Consider the following 24,884-nt stretch of genomic DNA (forward strand, 5'->3'; position numbering starts at 1 on the left):
AGTATGAAAGATACACTTAACCTAAAATAAATCCATCTCTAATCTGGAACTAGAGCAGCTAAAGACATTTCCCCATATCTCATCTAACCTACAACCCTAAGGGCAATCAATAAATATATAAACTCCTTCCCACACACATACACAGAGTTTCACACTAAAGTCTGACGATACTCCCTTTTAGGTAGATAAGACTTTAGGGCACATCTGAATGAGGACCAATGCCTCTTTTCCCCAGAACTGACCATAAAAGGCCAGGTGAACAAACATATGTGCATGCATACATGGCCACACACATGAGCACACATAAACCACAAACTCTTCCTAAGACTATAAATAAAAGATAGATCCTCTGGAAATTAGAAGGAATATCTGTTATGCTGAGCTTCTATACAACAAATACCATCTGACACAAAGCTGCCACCTAATACATACTCATTGAAAAAAACAAAAGAATGATGAAGTCAGTGGTTACAAGGCTTCCGTCCTTCTTGGCCCCTCTTTTCTAAGGGAGGAAAGGAAGGAAGAAAAAAAGGAAGGAAAAAGGAAAGCTGAAGAAAAGGTAAGGAAAAAAGCCATTTCTAGTTATGGTTCTCCAAAAAAAATATTTTTAACTAGGCTAAATATCTTTACCCTCCTCTCTGATTTCTGTGACCTCCTTTCCCAAGTATCTTTATGCAGCCCCTACCCAGCATTTCCCCCTGTCTTGCCATCCTAGCAAGGCTTTCTCAACTGATTTAATTTTTCACACATATTCTACATCAAACTGAGTTCTATCCACTTTGTTTATAAAAAATTAAGAAGTACACTAAGTCCTTTATTTAAAAGTATTATCTTGTCAGTATCCAAATACTTTAATTATATATTAAACACAAACACATAAACTCCTAGTAGTATTTAAACAGTATCTATCTAGTGCCTAAGATATTACTTAATTTTTCTGTGACTATCAAAGCAAATCAATATCTCAATGACTTAAAACAACAAAGATTTGCTTTTTGCTCATATAACATCTCAGGGGTTGGTGAAGACAAGAGACACTCTGTTCCCTTCTGTCCATGATCAAGGACACAGGCCACTGAGGCTCCAACCACCTGTGTCACCTCACTATAGCAGGGAAAACAATTTACTGCAAACTATCATAAATCCACCCTTAACAGCTTCTACCTGGAAGTTACACTTCACTTCTACTCATAATTTCACTAGTTAAACAAAAATCACACAGCTGTGCCTACCTAATCAGAAGAGAGAAGGAAGGTGTAATTTTACCATGAGGAAAGAAGAGAAGAACCATAAATGATGCTGACCAGTACTAATAACTATGATGAACAACTACTGATACTAAAGAAGAATTCTAATGTTGATTCTTTCATATTACCAGCAGTTCATGGGGACTGCGGTGGTAGAAGGGAGGGATGGGTTGGGAGTTTGGGATTAGGAGATGTAAACTATTATATATAGAATGGATAAATGACAAGGTCCTACTGTATAGCACAGAGAACTCTATTCAATATCCTATAATAAGTCATAATGGAAAGAAAGAAAAAACAGTAACTTGATTTTATAAGCAGGAAATACAAATGATTTTCTTATACTTTTTAATAGATTTTCCAAATTTTCTGCAATTTATACATATATATATAATTTCTATAATAGATTTTAAATAGAAATTTAAAAATAATGACATCAAACTATATCAAGGATCATTAACACATATTCCATAGGCTCGAATTAGAGTAAAATTCTAAGCTACAAGGTATAGTAATTACTATACATCATGCAAAATGCCAGGCTAGATGAATCACAAGCTGGGATCAAGACTGCCAGTAGAAATATTGACAACCTCAGTTATGTGGATGACAACATTCTAATTGGCAGAAAACAAGAAAGAACTAAAGAGCCTCTTGAGGGTGAAAGCGGAGAGAGAAAACGCTGGCTTAAACTCTACATTCAAAAAACTAAGAACATGGCATCCAGTTCCATCACTTCATGGCATACAGATGGAGAAAAAAAATGGAAACTGTGACATATTTTATTTTCTCAGGCTCCAAAATCACTGCAGACAGTGACTGCAGCCATGAAATTAAAAGACAGTGGCTCCTTGGAAGAAAAGCGATGATGAACCTGGACAGTGTATCAAAAAGCAGAGACATCACTTTGCTGACAAAAGTTCATATAGTCAAAGCTATGGTTTTTCCAGCAGTCATGTACAGATGTGAGAGCTGGACCATAAAGAAAGCTGAGCGCTGAATAACTAATGCTTTCAAATTGTGGTGCTGGAGAAGACTCTCGAGAGTCCCTTAGACAGCAAGGAGATCAAACTAGTCAATCCTAAAGGAAATCAACCCTGAATATTCATTGGAAGGATTAATGCTGAAACCAAAGCCCCAATAGTTTATCCAGCTGAAGTGAATAGCCAACTCACCGGAAAAGACCCTGATGCTGGGAAAGATTGAGCGGAGGTGGAAAAGGATGAGATAAGATGATGATGAGGATGAGATGGTTGGATGGCATCACAAACTCAACGGGCATTAGTTTGAGCAAACTCCAGGAGATAGTGAACGACAGGGAAGCCTGGTGTGCTGCAGTACATGGGGTCACAAAGAACTGGACATGACTTAGTCACTGAACAAGAATATAGAAATCACAACCTATATTCAAGGCAAAATTTTTGGTTTGACTGATTTCAACTAGGATATCACTAACCATTACCTGTCACGAATTCCTAGTTTATCACAGTGAGGGTAGTAACAACCCACACTGTGATATTTATATAGAGAAGATACAGTGCCCTTCAAAAGGAAGAAAGGGTCCATCTTACATTTGCAAAGTATTACTGCTTCTATATAGTTTTATATAAAGATGGTATGATATATATATTACAGAATAAAAGGACAATAAAAACACTGTAAAAATAAAGACATTTCCCCCCTGAACCTTGTTACTTGACTAATGGTAAGTTAATGCTATCCATAATAATGCTAACAATGTCTTATATTAGTTTTCTGGCAAATGAGCATACTACTTAGCTAAATCAAAGTCTACCAAAATCTTAAAAAAAACCATTCTATCCTACCCTTATAGAAAATATTTTACAACAATGTTTAGCATTTTAAAGCTTTCTGGTCTAAAAATCTGGGTACTCTTGCTTGTTTTCCTGGTAATTTAATTATTTTAAATGTGTTCCACATGATATATAGTCTGAACAGTCTTAAACAGTACTACTGAACTAAAAATAAATGACAACCTTAAACTATCAATTTTGGAGAAAATTCCACCATTAAAAAGAATAAACATATTAACAAATTGAAAAATAAAAGCCATATGATTATCTCAATAGATGCAGAGAAGGCCTTTGACAAAATTCAACATCCATTTATGATAAAAACTCTCCAGAAAGCAGGAATAGAAGGAACATACCTCAACATAATAAAAGCTATATATGACAAACCCACAGCAAACATTATCCTCAATGGTGAAAAATTGAAAGCATTTCCCCTAAAGTCAGGAACAACAAAAGGGTGCCCACTTTCACTGCTACTATTCAACATAGTTCTGGAAGTTTTGGCCACAGCAATCAGAGCAGAAAAAGAAATAAAAGGAATCCAAATTAGAAAAGAAGAAGTAAAACTCTCACTGTTTGCAGATGACATGATCCTCTACATAGAAAACCCTAAAGACTCCACCAGAAAATTACTAGAACTAATCAATGAATATAGGAAAGTTGCAGGATATAAAATCAACACACAGAAATCGCTTCCATTCCTATACACTAATAATGAGAAAGTAGAAAAAGAAATTAAGGAAAAAATTCCATTCACCATTGAAACGAAAAGAATAAAATACTTAGGAATATATCTACCTAAAGAAACTAAAGACCTATATATAGAAAACTATAAAACACTGATGAAAGAAATCGAAGAGGACACTAATAGATGGAGAAATATACCATGTTCATGGATCAGAATAATCAATATAGTGAAAATGAGTATACTACCCCAAAGCAATCTACAGATTCAATGCAATCCCTACCAAGCGACCAGCAGTATTTTTCACAGAACTAGAACAAATAATTTCAAGATTTGTATGGAAATACAAAAAACCTCGAATAGCCAAAGCAGTCTTGAGAAAGAAGAATGGAACTGGAGGAATCAACTTGCCTGATTTCAGGCTCTACTACAAAGCCACAGTCATCAAGACAATATGGTACTGGCACAAAGACATAAATATAGATCAAGGGAACAAAATAGAAACCCCAGAGATAAATCCACACACCTATGGACAACTTATCTTTGACAAAGGAGGCAAGAATATACAATGGATTAAAGACAATCTCTTTAACAAGTGGTGCTGGGAAAACTGGTCAACCACTTGTAAAAGAATGAAACTAGATCACTTTCTAACACCACACACAAAAATAAACTCAAAATGGATTAAAGATCTAAATGTAAGACCAGAAACTATAAAACTCCCAGAGGAGAACATAGGCAAAACACTCTCCGACATAAATCACAGCAGGATCCTCTATGACCCACCTCCCAGAATACTGGAAATAAAAGCAAAGATAAACAAATGGGACCTAATTAAACTTAAAAGCTTCTGCACAACAAAGGAAACTATAAGCAAGGTGAAAAGACAGCCTTCCGAATGGGAGAAAATAATAGCAAATGAAGCAACTGACAAACAACTAATCTCAAAAATAAACAAGCAACTTATGCAGCTCTATTCCAGAAAAATAAACTACCCAATCAAAAAATGGGCCAAAGAACTAAATAGACATTTCTCTAAAGAAGACATACAGATGGCTAACAAACACATGAAAAGATGCTCAACATCACTCATTATCAGAGAAATGCAAATCAAGACCATAATCAGGTACCACTTCACACCAGTCAGAATGGCTGCGATCCAAAAGTCTGCAAGCAATAAATGCTGGAGAGGCTGTGGAGAGAAGGGAACCCTCCTACACTGTTGGTGGGAATGCAAAATAGTACAGCCACTATGGAGAACAGTGTGGAGATTCCTTTAAAAATTGCAAATAGAACTGCCTTATGACTCAGCAATCCCACTGCTGGGCATACACACCGAGGAAACCAGAATAGAAAGAGACACATGTACCCCAATGTTCATCACAGCACTGTTTATAATAGCCAGGACATGGAAACAACCTAGATGTCCATCAGCAGATGAATGGATAAGAAAGCTGTGGTACATATACACAATGGAGTATTACTCAGCCATGAAAAAGAATACATTTGAATCAGTTCTAATGAGATGGATGAAACTGGAGCTGATTATACAAAGTGAAGTAAGCCAGAAAGAAAAACATCAATATAGTATACTAACACATATATATGGAATTTAGAAAGATGGTAATGATCACCCTGTATGCGAGACAACAAAAGAGACACAGATGTGTAGAGCGGACTTTTGGACTTTGAGGGAGAGGGTGGGATGATTTGGGAGAATGGCATTGAAACATGTATACTATCATGTAAGAAACGAATCGCCAGTCTATGTTCGATGCAGGATACAGGATGCTTGGGGCTGGTGCACAGGGATGATCCAGAGAGAAGATATGGGGTGGGAGTTGGGAGGGGGGTTCATGTTTGGGAACTCATGTACACCCGTGGCGGATTCATGTCAATGTATGGCAAAACCAATATAGTATTGTAAAGTAAAATAAAGTAAAAATAAAAATTTATAAATAAAAAATAAATAAAATAAAATAAAATGCCAAGAAAAGGAAAGCAGAATTACTTTCAAATGTATGTATAAGAATACATAATAAAAGACATGCCGTTTTTATAACATATTTTATTCATAACATTTATAACACAGTGCTCACTTCATAATATAGTTTCTTTGGGATTAGTGTATGTAAACTTCAGCCACGGCCTGAATGTATGATCATATGATGTCAATAGCTGGCAATTGCAATTAATGCCAAATGAAACCATAATAGAAAATTGCCAATAAGGTTGGGTGATTTATGACAGGAATGAAAGAATCACAATTCTGTAACCAATAAAAATATCAATGAAGTAAGTTCAATGGAGAACAACTGAAAACTATGAAAATAAATGGAGCATAATACTTAAAAAAAAAAAGAATAAACATAAAATTAAAATAACTGTTCAAATGTTAATAAATGTCATTTCCAAATCTGGTATCCTACAGTAATAACTCATTTTGAAAACCATAAAGCAAAGTTTTAAAAGTATGCAAAAAACTGAAAAAAATCCACCAGACCTTTAAACACATTTTAATAGAGGAACAAGAAGTAGTTAGTAGTTATCAAATGCTAAAAATACTTCTGTCTCTGATATCAATAAATAACATGTTGAAACTCCAAGTACTTATCTGTATTTTCCTTAATGGCCTATTCATGTCTAAGGTAAACCCTGTTTTACAGGAAAATGGAAAAGGTTAGCATATCTTTCTCAGGTGTCCTAAAACAATTGATCTATAAGTACTGAATATAAAAATCCTAGAAGATGAAACAAAGTTAGTCCCTAAGAGTAGGCTAGTTTATAGCTTCAGGACTACTAGTTTTAAAAGAAACTGAACCCTCCTTGGAATTTTATGTTTCTTTTTATTTTTTTGGCCACACCTCAGCATGTTTCCCGATAGGAAAAGACCCCATTCGTCCTACAGTAGAAGCACAGAGTCCTAACCACTGGACTGCCAGGGAACTCCCAGAGTTTTATAATTTTTAAAATCAAGCAGAAAGAAATTGTCTACTATGACATTTGTATTACATGAACAATTATATATATATATATTTTTCCTACCTAGGTCTGTTACTTGCCGATCAAAAGGGCAACGGATTGCTCTTCCATGAAGAGGCAGCCGAGTGAGACAGTCATGACAGACTGTATGGCCACAAAGCAGAAGGCGAGGAACTTTGTCTCCTTGCAAAGAAAAGACATCTTCACAAACTCCACATTCCAGCACCTAATAATTGGAAAGAACATATGTGCTCTTCAAATGACTTTAAAGCATAAATATTTTAGGCTAAAAAAAAAGTCTGATCATATTTAATGCATCAATCTTGTTACTTTTCCTCCATTAAAAAAAACTGTCTAGGTGTAAAATCTTAAATCATCTTTTATTACTTCATCTGGCAGATCTCACGAAAATTACATCACAGTAAAATCTCCTTGGAAGGATAAGTGTCAGGGACCAAAACAATGTTGTAAGTTAACATCTTAAGTTTTGAAAATTATGACATGATTAGTTATATGTGAATACCTAACAGTATATAACTCTACTGAAGTTGGGTTCTTAAACAACTTCTCTACAATTAACTAACCCTCAGAAAACCCAACATTAATTTGGACAAAAATAATTTGATAAATGTGCTAGGATGACAACTTACCTGGTAAATGATAAAGAAGTTGTTAAGACAAGACTATAAGTAATTTTCAAGTATCTTCTAACATATATTTACATCATACAATGTAAAGGTAAGAATGCAGTTAGACTTAAACTCAACTCCATGTTCTCAATTAATAATAATGGCCCTGGGTTAGAAAGTTTGTTGTTTATCTAGTTCCAATTGCAGGTACCTGACTTGTGAAAGTAGACGGAGTCAGTCGTAGGAAAGATGACAAATCAACTATACTTCAAGTAAAAAAAAAAAGGTATACTTCAATTAAAAAAAAGGAAGGGTGACAAGAATTGGCATATTCTAATTCTTCAGCCCATGAGTTTGTTTTATAATTAGTCAACAAACTATATCAATGAAGGTTATTTCTTATATACTTGAAGTTTTCCACAATAATTTTTTTAAACATACCCACACTGAACTGTTTGACTGTACCCCAAATTCCAGAACCACCATCTGTGACCTGCCACAGCATGGCTCCTATTCTATCGCTTCTCTTCTCTTTCAAATTCTATTCTCAAACTGTATCAAATAACTTGCAGTTCACGGCACATACCAAACTGTTTTTGCCTCTTTCTTTACGTTAACACTGAAGAAACAGATAAAGAGACATTTTCCTAGGGATTCTATTTTTACATTAATAAACTAACAAATTCCTAAGTGAACACACTATCCTTAGGGTTCCCATGCACCATGGATAAGTGTTGATCTCAATACCCAAAACACTTTTTAATACTTTAATTGGCTTTCCAGCCTGTCTTACCCTGTTAGACCAAAGCCCTCAGGAACAAGGTATTCCAAATACCAAGCACCTATGTGCTTAGGTTAATAAAGTCCAACAAAAATAAAAATTTTAACCAACAAATACATACTACAAAGTTAAAAAAAAAAAAAAACAGAAAACCCAGAGTGAAAATCAGACTTAATCCAGTAAAACTTTAATAATAACTCTACAGTCAAGTTGGAGTCAGAACATGAAATGTTAATGTTTTTCACTGTAAATAAACTGATAATTCATGACTGGCTTGCATCCCAGTATGGGCCAAAAGAAGCTTAACTGTAACACATAGTTCACAGAAAAGGCAATGAAAACAGATCTTTAATTATATGAAAAGATGTCCAATCTCACTCAAAGCATTTTGAAATCAGTCGAAGCTATATCAATATACTTTTTCCAGATGATATTTTAAAAAGCTGATAACACTTTCTACTGATGAAAGTGTGGGAGAGTAGATAACCTGCCGGTTGCTGTGAACTGTTTATTGACTGATATAGCCCCTATGGAAGGCAATTTGACAAAACCTATCAACAGTGTGAATAGCTTAGTAATTCTACTTTCAGGAATTTATCCTACAAGTGTATCACATATGTATAAGAATATCTATATATTATTCCTTCAAGCATCTTTTCCACTAGCAAAATATTGGAAACAAAGTAAATATACACAGAAAATAAATTAAGCAGCATTCATATAGTGCAAAACTATGCAGTCTAGTGGGGGGATTCTTGGATGGTTCAGCAGTAAAGAATCCACCTACAATGCAGGAGACGCAGGAGACGCAGGTTTGATTCCTGGGTTGGGAAGATCCCCTGGAGGAGGAAACAGCAACCCACTCCAGTATTCTTGCCTGGAGAATCCCATGGAGGAGGAGCCTGACGGGCTCCAGTCCACAGGGTCACAAAGGGTTGGACGTGACTGAGCACCGACGCACACATGCAGTCTAGGGAGGAAGAGTCAGGAAACTTTTTATGTATACACAGTATGATTCCATATGAATAAAGCAAAGTGAAAAATAACATATAGAATATTTAACTTTTGCATAATGGAGAAGACATAAAGGAGGCATATATTTTTATATACACTGTTTTGCAAGTATATATCTTTGGGGAGCTAAAGAGAATATTTGTAGTTCAGTCGCTCAGTCATGTCAGACTCTTTGAGACTCCATGAATTGCAGCACATCAGGCCTCCCTGTCCATCACCAACTCCCGGAGTTCACTCAAACTCACGTCCATCGAGTCTGTGATGCCATCCAGCCATCTCATCCTCTGTCATCCCCTTCTCCTCCTGCCCCCAATCCCTCCCAGCATCAGAGTCTTTTCCAATGAGTCAACTCTTTGCGTGAGGTGGCCAAAATATTGGAGTTTCAGCTTTAGCATCATTCCTTCCAAAGAACACCCAGGACTGGTCTCCTTTAGAATGGACTGGTTGGATCTCCTTACAGTCCAAGGGACTCACAAGAGTCTTCTCCAACACCACAGTTCAAAAGCATCAATTTCTCAGCACTCAGCTTTCTTCACAGTCCAACTCTCACATCTGTACATGACCACTGGAAAAATCATAGCCTGGACTAGACGGACCTTTGTTGACAAAGTAATGTCTCTGCTTTTCAATATGCTATCTAGATTGGTCATAACTTTCCTTCCAAGGAGTAAGCATCTTTTAATTTCATGGCTGCAATCACCATCTGCAGTGATTTTGGAGCCCAAAAAAATAAAGTCTGACACTGTTTCCACTGTTTCCCCATCTATTTGCCATGAAGTGATGGGACCAGATGCCATGATCTTCGTTTTCTGAATGTTGAGCTTTAAGCCAACTTTTTCACTCTCCTTTATATATATTTATATATATATTGCTTTACAAGCCTACTATCTGTCTGGCATGATACATTACATTGTAATGTTACATTGTAACATCACATTGTAATGTTACAATGTAACATTACATTGTAACTGTAGTTCTCTTTGAAGAATGGAAACAGCTGGGGAATAACTATACATAAATCATATATATATATATTTACACACATATATATACAATATACACACTTCATATTATCCTGAATTTTTTTAAAAAGACAGTAAAAAAGTATCACTTAAATATCTTCACTTAAAAAAAAAAGAAAAAAATCTTCAATATCAAATTACAGAAAAGATATTCACAATAGAAATTAGATATTACAAAGTAAGTGCAACATTTTAAATAAATGTTCTCATATAGAGACACCATAATATTTTACCATTATATATAACAAAACTCCAAAGAACCAAATTAAAATTTTACTTTTTTCATTCAGATCTTGTATCTTTAACAGCATCATTATTCATGTTACTACCACAGGTTTTTTTCAAAAAGCACTAGTAAAATTCCATTGAATTTTAGTAAAAATTCTAGTAAACCACAGTTACTAGACTATTTTGCATCATCTCAGTAAATAATAGAGTAAGAAATTTTTTTCTTCAGTATTTATGAATAGGAATTGTGGCTAACAGCATAAGACATTAAGTCCTAGATAGGAAAAAAGCTCTTGGTGTTATAAACTTCACAATATGCCAAAGAGGGCTTCAAACTTATCTCATGTAAATTAAATTTTAATAAAGGAGGCCATATTTTCAAAGGATTAAGGTCAGGAAGAAACATTTAGAACTGGACATGGAAGAACAGACTGGTTCCAAATAGGAAAAGGAGTACGTCAAGGCTGTATATTGTCACCCTGATATTTAACTTATATTCAGAGTACATCATGAGAAACTCTGGGCTGGAAGAAACACAAGAATTAAGATTGCCGGGAGAAATATCAATAACCTCAGATATGCAGATGACACCACCCTTATGGCAGAAAGTGAAGAGGAACTAAAAAGCCTCTTGATGAAAGTGAAAGTGAAAATGTTGGCTTAAAGCTTAACATTCAGAAAACGAAGATCATGGCATCTGGTCCCGTCACTTCATCAGAAATAGATGGGGAAACAGTGGAAACAGTGTCAGACTTTATTTTCTTGGGCTCCAAAATCACTGTAGATGGCGAATGCAGCCATGAAATTAAAAGACCCTTACTCCTTGGAAGGAAAGTTATGACCAACCTAGATAGCATATTAAAAAGCAGAGACATTACTTTGCCAACAAAGGTCCGTCTAGTCCAGGCTATGGTTTTTCCAGTGGTCATGTATGGATATGAGAGTGGGACTATGAAGAAAGCTGAGCATCGAAGAACTGATGCTTTTGAACTGTGGTGTTGGAGAAGACTCTTGCAAGTCCCTGGGACTGTAAGGAGATCCAAGCAGTCCATCCTAAAGGAGATCAGTCCTGGGTGTTCATTGGAAGGACTAATGCTAAAACTGAAACTCCAATACTTTGGCCACTCATGCAAAGAGCAGACTGATTGGAAAAGACCCAGATGCTGAGAGGGATTGGGGGCAGGACGGGACAGAAGGGGACGACAGAGGATGAGATGGTTGGATGGCGTCACCGACTTGATGGCGTCACCGACTTGATGGCGTCACCGACTTGATGGACATGAGTTTGGGTAAACTCCGGGAGTTGGTGATGGACAGGGAGCCCTGGCCTGCTGCAATTCATGGGGTCACAAAGAGTCAGACACAACTGAGTGACTGAACTGAACTGAAGGCAGCTCACTATTCTTTTGTGAAGATAAATAATTTCATATCCAATTTCTATTTTTCCTAACAAGAAAATTCTATCAACTCGTTCATAAAGCAGGAAGTCATTTTATATATACAAACATTAGCATTATATACTTCAACTTTTACCTTCCAATGAACACTTCTTACTTCCACCTGTAACAATGGCCATGAGATTTTTTAAAATTTGATTTGTAATTTATCTTACAAATTACAGCATGAGGATCTTGCCCAAAAGGACTATCCTACTGCACATCTCAGTCACGTTTTACATATAAAAATGAAAATTAACAAAATGAGCCTCTAATTTACCAATCTCTGTGCTTTAATAAACTGGAGTTACATCAGGTTTGGTATATTTTTCAGATTTTAAGATAAGATAACAAAAGCAGAGACAGTAGTAATATACATTCCTATTACTTCTTAATTCAGGTTATTTCACAAAATAATCTTCAGGTATTCTCTACTTAGAAAAAGCACAATTCAATAAATAAAATCTCAATCATACAAGCCAAATAATGAGGGCACCATCACATCTCAGATATGCTATGTATCTTCAAAATAACTTTATTAATATTTAAAAGACGAATCAACCACCAATACTGATTGATAATATAGTTGAAGGCAAAAATGTATCATTCGTTGTCATATGAAACCAACATTAGATGAAAAACCACAGGTGCCTATTACTCAAGATCTTAAAAGAATTTCAGATATCTCCTTCAATGGTTTTGAACCCTAGTTGCACATTAAAAGTATTCTGGGAATGCAAAAAAAATACACTGATAACAACTTAAGCAGAACTGGGGGATTAAATGTTTGTGTCTGTGTGTATGTTTTTTAAGTCCTCAGTAATATGTAGCCAGGAATAAGAATTACCACTATCTGAGGTTACAGGGGATTCTGAAGGTTATTAAGATCAGTTCTCCTTCCAGATCTATCTATATACGGAAAAGTGGATTCTACGGTTATTTCAACTGAATTTTTGGTAAACCCATTTTAGAGCATTTAAACATGGCAGAATTTCAAACTTCAAACATAGGGTAATTGATATTCCCGAGCATTAACGGGGCTGTTGAAACACCCGTACTACGAAAAGAGGAGAGGGCCGGTCAACCAATAACAGAGGGCTGATTAAACAGAAGCAGTGCATTAAGGAAAAGAATACTTTGGAGCAGTCAATTCTGGCTCAGCTACAGTGTTAACCGAAACCTGAATTTCCTCACTTGTAAAACTAGAATCAACAATTACTTCATAAATAGATATTAACGAGGTAAAATATCTAAGATAGTATCTGTCAATAATAATGGATCAACTTCATAAAAATAAGCTTATTAATGTCTGTTGGGCTTAGCTAAAAACAGAAGGCCTGAGGAAAGATCAGCCCAGGTCACTCTCACAGGCCCACAGGCTCCTTTTCACAAAAGTCCCCGTTGGCGACTACAAAGGACTAGAATGACCAGGAGACACGGTAACCTCAGGCCTGCAGGGATAAAGGTCCGGAGGGGAAGCATAGGTTTGTAAAGCGGAGAGGGACCCGAGTCCGCGCAACCCGCCCAAAAAAAAAGCCAGATCTCCGGGATGAACCGAAGGGAGGCCGATGGCGGAGAACAGAGCACGCAAGGTCCCTCACCTTCACCACGGCCGTCCCCCGGCTGCCCTGACGACCACTGTCTAGTCCCGCTCCAGGCTTGTTTACAACCAGAGCAGCCATCCTAGAAGGAGCCTCGCCACTGAAGCAGCCGAGAAGGCCTTCACATGAGGGGCGGGGTAAAGCCACCTACCCAGAAGCCTCGGCGCTTGCCGCTGGCGCACAGGCGCACTACGACGCCGGGCGCCACCGAGGCGGCTTCCTCGCACCTCTTCACGCCAGCAGAGGCTTGCGAATGGGAGCTTTGTTATTTTTATTGAAGAGTCTGGAGATTTTCAGTCTCCGTCAGACTTCTATCAATTTGATGGGAGGAGTAAAATTAAAGCAAAAAATAAGAGCTAAGACAGAAGTAAGGTTTTGGGGTGAAATTCTTGCTCCAGTAAAGACCTTTTCTCCCCACTTGTAAAATGGACTGGACGAAAGGGGACTTCATCTCCCTGCAGGCTTTGCGGCTTTTGAACTACAAATCCCAGCATGCCCATCTACAGCAGTTACTGGGAGATGTAGGTATTTGCAGGGCCGCGTATTGTCTCCGAGGAGTGATTTGTCGAAGTCGCGGTTTGTGATTGTGGCTGGAAAAGAGAGAAGTATTTTATGTATAAGTCTCTAAGAGGCAAGAGATGGCTTTGGTAAAAAGGAGCCGTTGAGTCGCTAAAGGACGTGGTAAGATGAGAATTTAAGGCACCACCGGCAGAGAAGAAACGATTAGGAATGTGATGCCCTGTCTTCCGGAACTTGCGCTTTCTGTTTTCTTCCGAGCTAAGTGAACCTCTTCAGCCTCCGTAGGCAGTGGGTTCAAAGTGCCGGTCAAAATGGAGGTGAATCCCCCCAAACAGGAGCACCTGCTGGCCCTGAAAGGTAAGTTTTTGCGAACCCGGCTCCCTCTACACTGTTTTCTCCCCTTTTCTCACTAATTCTTGCAGCTTTTAGCACGTAGACCTGACCTCTGGGATGTAGACCTCGTCCTTCTTAAACAGTCAGTGCTCGCCCTCCTGTTCAGTTTTTTGCCTTGGAGCGAGAGGAAGCTATTTTCTTCTTCACTTTTTAGGTTTGAGACCCCCTCTCCTCCCTGCGACGGGATGGAATATGAATGCTCAGTCAGCCAGTCATGTCCGACCCTTTGCAACTCCATAGACTATAGCCCGCCAGGCTCTTTATCCATGGGATTTTCCAGGCAAGAATACTGGAGTGGGTTGCCATTTCCTACTCCACATAGAATGAAATAGATACCTGGTAAATTACTTACCCTGTTATATGTTGCTGAAGCCACCAAACAGATTTTAGGCGCAGATGCTGAAGTTCCCACCCTACCCGCGTAGAGACCTGTGTGAACCGAGATGATTAATAGCGGGTATCTAAAGTGGTTTTTCATCCTGTCTCTTGTCTCTTCATTCGGCAGTGACAAGTTTACCAGGCTTCAGCTTTACCTGTGAACTTAGTCTAGTATTCTGCCAAGCATTTAGAAATGCGTAGTACTACAACATATAATTTAGGTTTGTTAAAACTCACTGCAGTTTACTTCAGAGTATCGTGTATGGGAAAATTCGTATCAAGTTTCATTTTCTGTATACAGCATACAGTTTTGAGTAAGTTTGATGATTTGATTGGATTATTATTTAGGGAGAACCAGCAGGGCATACTTTCTCTAAAATTCCTGAGATCTCAGATTGCTCTCTGAGGTCTTTTATTTGAAATGCCTTTAGCTTTATTTTATCTGTTTTCTGCTACCACATATGCGCTTATTTACTCTGTGGTTACCAATGTCTTCTTGGACTGAACTGAGAAGATGCTTGGTAGACATGTGAATTCAGCTGAACTGCACTTAACCTTTCTTATGGTATCCATTTTGAGGGATTCTTACCCCCTAACTTACACTGTAAGCATCAGACATTCCGGAAGCTCACCAGTTTCAGTGGTACAGAAAGCATGTACTGATAGTTCGGGTTATCAGAACTGTCTCTGACTATGGAACTAAGAATTTGAAATGTTAACTAATAGCAGTAAGACCTGTGAGCTTAGTCTGAGCAAATGGCTTGGACTAAAATGACTTATTTCTGAAAGAAAGAAAGAAGAGAAATTGTCATGTTTTTCACCTCAGTCTTATATCAGATATGTAGAATATATATTGCTTAACTCTCAGTTAAACTTTTTCCAGATCACAAAGCTAGTAAGTGATTGAGGTGGTATTTCAACATAGGGCCTTCATCTTTCCAAGACTCCATGTTGCCTCCAAATGAAGGAAAGAGCATTTTCATGTGCTCTTATTCCCTTAGTATTTTGATGGAAATTTGGAGAAGTTCTGTTAGCTACCAGATGTCATTTTATACACATTCAAGGATATTATATACAGTTAAGTTCCAGTGATATGGAGGCTAACTGCCATTGTCTTTTTAGGCTGCTACAGTGGTCTTTCCCAGGTATTTTTTATTTTCCAAAACAGAAGGTTCCTGGCAAGGAGTATTTTGGCAACCTAAAAGGACAAGTTATTTGAAAGTCACTGTCAGTTTCAGCTTTCTTAAAGCTCTTTGGACCCATTTTGTCCATTGTCCTAATTATCCAAGAATTTTCACAAGTTCTAATCATTGAATGCCAAATATATCAGTTTGCTTTCATATATATGTAAAATATTGAGGCGTTCTCACAACTTAAGTGTCCCTGGAATACAACACTGAATAAATTCAGACAAGTGAAAGAATTCTCAATGCCATATCTTGAAATGTAAAAATGGAAGGAAGAAAAGCTAAAAGCATTATTAAGTAATAAAAGGATATGCTATATATATTTAGAACCATGCTAAAAATGGATGTTAAGGATCACAGTCATTTTGAATTTAAGAGTTGTCAAATCTTTTAGTCAGTGAACATTAACAGTAGGGAAAAGAATCATGAGATTAGTTACTTTTGACTTTTCAGAACAGTGGTCAAATGAGTGTTGTGACATCATGACAGGGAGCCTCCACTCAGTCATCGTGGCAATGGGAGAACCATCATCAAGTAGTTCTTTGATGATTTTTGGAAGAAATGATTCAACCTCTTTTTTGTTTGTTTTTTAAATTTTATTTATTTATGGCTGTGCTAGGGCTTCCCTCATAGCTCAGTTGGTAAAGAGTCTGCCTGCAATGCAAGAGACCTGGGTTCAATTCCTGGGTGGGGAAGATCCCCCTGAGGAGGAAATGGCAACCCACTCCAGTATTCTTGCTTGGAGAATCCCATGGACAGAGGAGCCTGGCAGGCTCCGGTTACCGGGGCGCAAGAGTCGGACACGACTGAGTGACTAAGCACACGCGCACGGCTGTGCTGGGTCTTCATTGCTGCTCGGACTTTTTTGTAGTTGTGACTAGCCGGGGCTCCTGTCTAGTTACAGTGCACGGGCTTCTCACGGTGGTGGTTTCTCTTGCTGCAGAGCACGGGCTCAATAGTTGTGCCGTGCGAGCATAGTTGCTCCACCACACATGGGACCTCCAGCTCAGGAATCAAACCCATGTCTCCTGCATTAGCAGCCAGATTCTTTACCACTGAGCCACCAGGGAAGCCCCAACCTCTTGTTTTTAACTCCAGAAGCTAGGATTTAAAAGAGCCTGCATTATGCGCTTTGGGCCCAATTAGGAAGTCTAACTTGCAGATCCAGAGAAGGCTGCATTATTGAACCTGTGTGTTGTGTACTGGCACTTACTTTTGATGACTTAATTTGGTGTAACGTGAAGACTTCTGTGTTCTAAGAGGAAAAAAGTAAGGTGCTAGCCTTCTTGTTCATCCTCCCAATTGGAATTCAGGAGCCATGCTACTAAGGTTTTGACACTGCTTAATTGCCCCTGTTATATAGATGAGACTTTGTCATGAAACCAGTTCCTAGTCTGATTAAAGTGGAAGGTTAAACCATTTCCATGTTTTCATTTGCATTTCCACTTCAAATGTTTACTGCTGAGAATGAAGTAAAATCATTTAAGTATTCTATTTGGTAGAATTCATGTAATTTTAAAGTATGAGAGGATCCATTTTCTTCAAGGTAGATTAAAAATTACAGTGATTTTCGTTGTCCTCAATTCACATCTCAGATTTTAAGTATTATTGCATTTTTGTTCATTATCTTCATATGACTCTAGTATTTTAAAAATCTTAATTTACTTTTTGTTTTTGCTATAGTGTTGATTATATATTAATATATTAATAGCAGTACTTCTAAATCTGTTACATCTGTTCAGTTAAATATGTTGATTATTAGAAGTTTTAGGTTAAAAGGATGTTAAGGATTTGTTATCCAGATTCCTTATTTTCTTGCGAGAAAGGACTTCCAATTTTGTGGACTGCATTCATATTTACCAGTAGCACTCTGATAAAATATCATATTAGAATTGGTTTTGTTTTTTTCTTTTTTCCCTGCCTATCTGTATATAGGCTCTCCCTACCATATCTTATTCTTTGTAATACTTCCACTTTAGGTCCTGTTTCCCTCTGATATGGAAAGAGAGAGAGTCTTATAATTATAAATTACATTCTAGCTCTGAGGAGCTCAGCTAAGAAATTTTCTCTTCATTAAGAATAGAAGGATTACTGCAGAATGACTACAGAAGTAATATTACATTATCGACCATATGAGAGTGATCCCACACAACTGCCAAAAATTGCAGAGAAAGCAATTCAAGACTTTCCTACACGTCCGCTATTGAGATTTATTCCTTGGTTTCCACATGATGGGTCCAGACTTCCACTCAAACCTAAAAGATCACCGCCTGGGATTTCTGAAGAGACAGCTGAAGATGTGAGACAGTACTTAGCCATTTCAGAACATAGTATTAAATCACAGAGTTATGATTGCACAGTAGATCTGTTGGAGTTTCAGCCTAATTTGAAAAGAAAGAAGCACTTAATCCAATCACACACGCTGAATGAACAGACTAATTCTGGAAGTCTGGAGAAACAGGCAGAAAGAGAAAAACGGCACAAGAAGAGGTCTTGGAGTGTATCATCACTTCCCAGCAGTAACTGTACTGAAAATGTTTCTCCTTTGTGTAAAGAATTGCGAGATAATCTAAAGGCACTAAATTTGCACTCATTTTATAGAGCAAGATGGACAATAGAACACACTATTTGTAACAGCCAGACTCTGGAAGACATTTGGGCAAAACTCAATCGAATTATCAGGCACAATGAACTTCCATCTTGTAATGCTACAATTCAGAGACATTTAGGCCAGATATGGGTGTTCTGTGATATTATGTACTGTGAATATGTAGGGAATCTTCTTAAAAGAAGATTAGCTCTTACTGGGAAAATTAATTTATTTGTGCATAAATATGGTGTTATTTTTAGTATGTAATGAATTACAGTGATTGTCCAAAAAAAGAATATTCTGAATGAACTGAGTAAGAATGAAACAGATGAATAAATGTTTAAGTGTGTGGTTATGTATACAGTTTGTGTCCCCAAAGTAAATATCAGGTGCATTCCTAGGCTTTCCAATTAAGTCAGGAACTTTCTGGGTTCTACTTTGAGCAGCTTTCCTTTAATTGAATTGTGATGAATTATTATTCAAATTGAATTTAAAGGTAAAATGTTCTACTCTTTTTGTTCTGTTACTGCTTTTCCACTAGTTCAATTAGATATTTCTGTGAATTACAGTGAATAGTTTAGATTTTGATAAATTCCCAGAATCTAATTTTACAGGATTTTTTCTTAACTCGCCTAAAGTGTAATGATTTTTTTTTTTTGTAATAAAACTAAAACCAATTCTGTTGGGAATGATACTCATGTGGCATAATGTAATTCAAATTGAAAGACCAGCCCATATTCTGCTTACTATGGCCAAAGATATGTAATAGACAATACCTGATGTGTTATTTTGAAACAGAAGTACAAAATGTATAATTTGTCTAAGACCCGTAATATATTTTTAAGGCAATAAACATTTTTTGAAGTGAAGTATCAAATATGGATAAGCGATCAATTTATTCTTTGTTTAATACAGATAATTCAGTCTGATATTGGTAATGCTAATCACTAGTTCTCTGGTTCTTGGATTCACTGTGGGTTTCCCATAGCAAAATGTTAATGGGTTTCCACATCATTTTATAAAAATCTCCAAAGTCATTATATAATAAAAGTTTTATTAGAAAGTATATTTAACAAATTTGAATGCCTACCATGAAATAGGTGCTAGAGTAAAGTGGAGAAGGGACAAATATGGACCCTGCCCTCAGAGCTAACATAGAGACACTTTTATTAATATTTAAACTATATTCATAAAAAAATCAGTAAGACCATATTCATTAGGAAGGCAAAAACATGCTTGCCTTGTGGCACAGTGCCTGGCAAGGTAAATGTGCCCTTTGGAGGATTTCTCATAACCCATGCCTCTTGAGGTTCCTAAAACCTAAGAAGTCTACCAGTTTTTAACTGAAGAGGTTATCTTTTCTAATTAGGTTTCACACTGTTTAAACACGTCTTTGTTTTCAACTGTTAGCCCCATTTTTATTGTCTCAAATGAGACTGCTCTGTAGAAAATAATCATCATGTACATGAATGCTTCCAAAAATCTTTAAATGAAAAAAATCACCAGGTATAGAGGGAGTTTCCAGGATAACTTCTGCAGTAATTACTTCCTCTTTCATTCATTAGTCATCTTTGCAGTCAAAACTGCTGGTGAAAAGTCAGAAATTATTCATTTTTACCAGTGAGGTTTGCAGGTGGCTCAGTGGGAGAGAAACTGCCTGCAATCAGGAGAACAGGGTTTGATCCCTGGGTCAGGAAGATCCCCTGGAGAAGGAAATGGCAATGCACTCCCATATTCTTGCCTGGGAAATCCCATGGACAGAGGAGCCTAGTGGGCTGCAGTCCATGGGGTCACAAAAGGGCCGGACGTGACCTACTCACTTAACAGCAACAACAGTGTTATTCAGTTCAGTTCCGTTCAGTCGCTCAGTCGTGTCCGACTCTTTGCTACCCCGTGAATAGCAGCACGCCAGGCCTCCCTGTCCATCACCAACTCCCGGAGTTTACCCAAACTCATGTCCATCAAGTCGGTGATGCCATCCAACCATCTCATCCTCTGTCGTCCCCTTCTCCTCCTGCCCCCAATCCCTCCCAGCATCAGTGTCTTTTCCAGTGAGTCAACTCTTCACATAAAGTGGCCAAAGTGTTGGAGTTTCAGCTTCAGCATTAGTCCTTCCAATGAACACCCAGGACTGATCTCCTTTAGGATGGATTGGTTGGATCTCCTTGCAGTCCAAGGGAGTCTCAAGAGTCTTCTCCAACACCACAGTTCAAAAGCAGGCTATCATAAACAATTTTCTGTTGTTGTTCAGGTCTTACACAGCATTAGGTTGTTAATCAAGGGTTAAATGTTAAGTAATCATAAGACAGGGTCACTTACATAGACCACAGTGTTTCTTTTATAGTACATTCTTATTATTTTAAAATGATGATACACAGAACTGAAAATATTCTTAGGAATATTTTCTTATGAGCTTCTTATGAGCAGCTCTTTAATTCAAGAATCACATTAAAAAGTGCTTCTTTGTCTTCATATGTGGCAGATGTAAATTTCTCTAATTTACTCTGTATAAATTGTTTTCTTCCCCTTTGAGAAACAATGAAAAGGTGAATCAGAACTGGGAAAATGAATTTTACTGCAAATAGTGCCATGATCTTAAAGGAAGAAGCAATTCATGTCTCATCTTCCTAGACAATACTTAAAGAATTGAGAGTACACTGCCACATCTTTGAAGCCTTAAGAGTATTTAAAACCTTAGGACTGATGATTCTAGCACTAATAGTAGGGCTCAGCAATATTTGTAGGTTCCACTGTTAAGTCATTAATGTGAATAAATTGGGAAAAAAACACGTACAGGAAGGTGAATCGGAGGGCGTTTGGTAAAATGCCAAAACATTTAGGGCTTCCCTGGTAGCTCAGCTGGTAAAGAATCCTCCTACAATGCAGGAGACCCTGGTTCAATTCCTGGGTTGGGAAAATCCCTTGGAGAAGGGAGTGGGTACCCACTCCAGTATTCTGGCCCGGAGAATCCCAAAGCATTTACTCTCTAGGAATGAGGCAACGATACCATAATTTTATTTTTCTCTGTCAATGTTATAAATGTTAATCCAGTCCAAGAAAACAGATGCGAAGGGCATCACATGAATTTCTCAGATGAATTCCTACATAATGATTCACTTATTTAATCTTCTCAGAATATCCCAGATTATTCCAAGGTTCACAAAATTGAATGCCTTCAGGAACTAGACAAGTAAAACTAAATATGGTAAGAACTCTAAGGATTTGACATGATTTTTTTTTAATATTCTGGCCAAGATAAATGTATGTGCAAGTTGAACTAGCCTCATTCATTAATTCATAACATCAAGACTACCTTTTTTAAAATATTTTAATTTATTGAAGACTGTTTAAAGTTTTTTGTTTTTTTTTTACAAAATTTTAGGTGAAATCTGAATTTCATAATCAAGTGTAAATCAAATGTATCCTCTTCAGGTTTTAATCTGCTTTCCTAGTTAAAAGGAAGAGTGGAAAGAGGTTTGAAACACTTGCCCATTCACTTCTTTTCCATGCCACTGATGTGCAACTGGTTAATGTTCTGAGAGAGAGAGGGGGACTTTGAATTCCCAAGAGATGTTTCTAATAAAGCTTGACATTCCAGGTTTATGACCCAGGGCTTATAATTAATAATAGGGAAAATCATTTTTGAGCAGAATGAAGTCATTAGAGTCTAGTTCTGGCATCTATCTCCTTTATAATCTTTTATATATAAATTACCTTCTCAAGGCACCATCCTTATCTGTTATAGGAGGATAATGATAATTTCAGCCTTATAGTTTTGAGAATTAAATCTGTCAGTACTTGTATTTAGCATAAAGTCTGGCACTAGTAAATGTTCAGTAAATATCAACTACACAGGTGACTTTAGAAATTTTAAGGTTAGCTTTTTTTGACTATCTCAGCAGCCATCTATTCACTATAACATTGTTTAGTGGCCTCAGTTCATGAAAGTTAAATCTTCAAAAATACCACTTACTTGAGGATTAGGATGAGGTGCTAATTCTGCCAGAACCTGTGTTAAGTGGCAAGGCTACAAAACTGAGCACGACACATAAGAGCTTAAACGACAAGGAGTTTGAAGAGGAGTGCTGTAAACTAATAAGTGAACAAACATAGTCGGTGATAAATATAAGGTGCTATGAGAAGTGTGCAGAGGCTTCAGTGGTTGCGGCTTCGGTTCTCTAGAGCACAGGCTCAGTTGTGGCACACAGGCTGAGTTGCTCCGTGGAATATGGGATCTTCCCAGATCATCAGGGATTGAACCGATGTTTCCTGCATTGGCAGGTGAATTTTTTTACCACTGAGCCACCAGGGAAGCTCCTAGGTCAGTAAAGTTTTGAGTTTTAGATTTGAATGAACATTTTAATAAAAGTTCTAGGATTCATTTTCTGTAATAGAGTTTATATGATTTTTACTTCTATATTTTTGTCTTTATTTTGATGTGGTGAAAAGTCAATCTTTGGAAATAATTGAAAAAGATTTTTTAATTAGAATGTCCTATCCTTGCTAGATTAGGTGTAATAAATTTTCACTTTTTCTGGTTCTCTATTACTTAATTTTTGTCCATTATTTGATACATACAGTTTTTGATATTTGAAAGGTAAACTAAATTTCATGTTTCCCAGATAGTGAGCCAGTTTCCTAATACCTTATAGTGTTGATTGGTTTGGCTTCTTAAAATTCTCTAACACTCTGTATAATAGGCTCCAGTTTCATCTACCTCATTAGAACTGATTCAAATGTATTCTTTTTAATGGCTGAGTAGACACAGATGTATAGAACAGTGTTTTGGACTCTGTGGGAGAAGGAGAGGGTGGGATGATTTGGGAGAATGGCATTGAAACATGTATAATATCATATATGAAACGAATCACCAGTGCAGGTTCGATGCATGATACTGGATGCTTGGGGCTGGTGCACTGAGACAACCCAGAGAGATGGTATGGGGAGGGAGGAGGATTAATCTGTGGCAGATTCATGTTGATGTATGGCAAAATCAATACAATATTGTAAAGTAATTAACCTCCAATTAAAATAAATAAATTTATATTTAAAAAATGAACATAAAAAAATTCTCTAACATATCTGTATGGTCTTATATTAATAAGCGTATTAGTTGGTTATGGACTTACATCTTTTGCTGTTATGTCCAGTTTTTTCTCATTGTTTCCTGTGAATTTCTATAGCTTATTTTTATTTGTTTTTCTAGATAAACTTTAGATACATTTTGTCATTTTCCACGAAAAAATACTAGTTTTGGTTGGAATTCTATAAACCTACACATTTACTGGTACTTTCATAATGTTTACAGAGAATTAATATTACTTAAAGGGCTACTTTAAGTCATTGGAAAAGACTCCGATGCTGGAAGGGAATAGGGGCAGGAGGAGAAGGGGACGACAGAGGATGAGATGGCTGGATGGCATCACTGACTCGATGGACGTGAGTCTGAGTGAACTCCGGGAGTTGGTGATGGACAGGGAGGTCTGGCGTGCTGCGATTCATGGGGTCGCAAAGAGTTGGACACAACTGAGCGACTGAACTGAACTGAAAGGGCTACTTACTGAACTTCAGTGATCCATGATTATAATACATGGATAAAGTTTACAAAAATCCTTTTTGCATTAAAGTATTGTTTCATATTCAAACAATATGAAAGCATCCTAACTTTTTCCCTGTCAGACCAATATTAGTTAATAATTTGTTGGTATTGTTTACAGTGAAGTCACTCAGGATCTTTTTAAATTCTATTCTCCTGCTATACCTTAAGTTTTCAAATTCTTTTATTTTCTACTTTTTGTATAATGAGAATATTACATTTGCATATGATTTTTATAATTCCTTAGATTGTAAGTAAAAGCAAAATTGTTCTCTTTGCCATATATAAAATTCTTGTTACATATTAACATTTTTAGTAAATTATTGCTGTATAGTAATCTTGGGAAATACTTAATATTATACCAAGTTCAGGTCGTATTTAGATTATATTTTACCATAGTATAAAATTGATTAATCTCATACATTCAACTTGGGGACACTGGCATAAAATATTAATATTTTCTTTCTTATTTTCCCTACTTTTCTAATTGACAGTAATGCGGTTGACCAAACCTACTTTATTCACCAATATTCCAGTAACATGTGAAGAGAAAGACTTACCTGGTATGACACATGCTTTATTCTTCTTGTACCTAGGAAAGAGTTGTATTACCTTAGGGATAAGCCTAGCCTTGCCAATCTTACACTGACTCTTTGCTGTATCCTTCTTTGCTTGTTTTTGTACATGTAAATATGGCCATCTGAGCAGTAAGTCTCACTCATAATCTATAAATCAAGATACTCTTGATATCCCATGGCAACAGAGACTTTTAGTAACAACAC

General features: G+C 36.9%; 3 protein-coding genes across 7 annotated transcripts in view; 2 read left to right on the forward strand and 1 right to left on the reverse strand.

Annotated features, from left to right (window-relative positions):
• The window catches only part of TRIM23 (tripartite motif containing 23), a 37,239-nt gene extending 23,667 nt beyond the window's left edge, over window positions 1-13,572 (reverse strand). The window contains exons 1-2 of one of the 2 annotated variants that reach the window (XM_040262608.1): window positions 13,440-13,572; window positions 6,792-6,954 (exon numbers count right to left, since the gene is read on the reverse strand). In XM_040262608.1, the coding sequence (XP_040118542.1) occupies window positions 6,792-6,954; window positions 13,440-13,520 (244 nt within the window). In that variant the 5' untranslated portion in view covers window positions 13,521-13,572. The remainder of the gene's footprint in view (window positions 1-6,791; window positions 6,955-13,439) is intronic. The other variant, XM_040262609.1, reaches the window with a different exon arrangement.
• A 60-nt stretch (window positions 13,573-13,632) lies between these two features.
• Window positions 13,633-24,884, forward strand: part of TRAPPC13 (trafficking protein particle complex subunit 13) — a 34,986-nt gene continuing 23,734 nt past the window's right edge. For 2 of the 4 annotated variants that reach the window (XM_040262615.1, XM_040262616.1), the window contains exons 1-2: window positions 13,649-14,315; window positions 24,597-24,665. In XM_040262615.1, the coding sequence (XP_040118549.1) occupies window positions 14,270-14,315; window positions 24,597-24,665 (115 nt within the window). In that variant the 5' untranslated portion in view covers window positions 13,649-14,269. Of the gene's footprint in view, window positions 14,316-24,596; window positions 24,666-24,884 lie in introns of all 4 variants that reach the window. The other 2 variants (XM_040262618.1, XM_040262617.1) reach the window with 2 other exon arrangements.
• SHLD3 (shieldin complex subunit 3) lies at window positions 14,229-19,383 on the forward strand. The gene is made up of 2 exons (XM_040262620.1): window positions 14,229-14,315; window positions 17,896-19,383. Exon 2 carries the CDS (start codon window positions 18,015-18,017, stop codon window positions 18,771-18,773), a length of 759 nt encoding a protein of 252 aa, XP_040118554.1. The 5' UTR covers window positions 14,229-14,315; window positions 17,896-18,014; the 3' UTR covers window positions 18,774-19,383.

This window comes from Oryx dammah, unplaced genomic scaffold (genome assembly GCF_014754425.2).
Source record: "Oryx dammah isolate SB20612 unplaced genomic scaffold, SCBI_Odam_1.1 HiC_scaffold_20, whole genome shotgun sequence".
NCBI lineage: Eukaryota > Metazoa > Chordata > Mammalia > Artiodactyla > Bovidae > Oryx > Oryx dammah.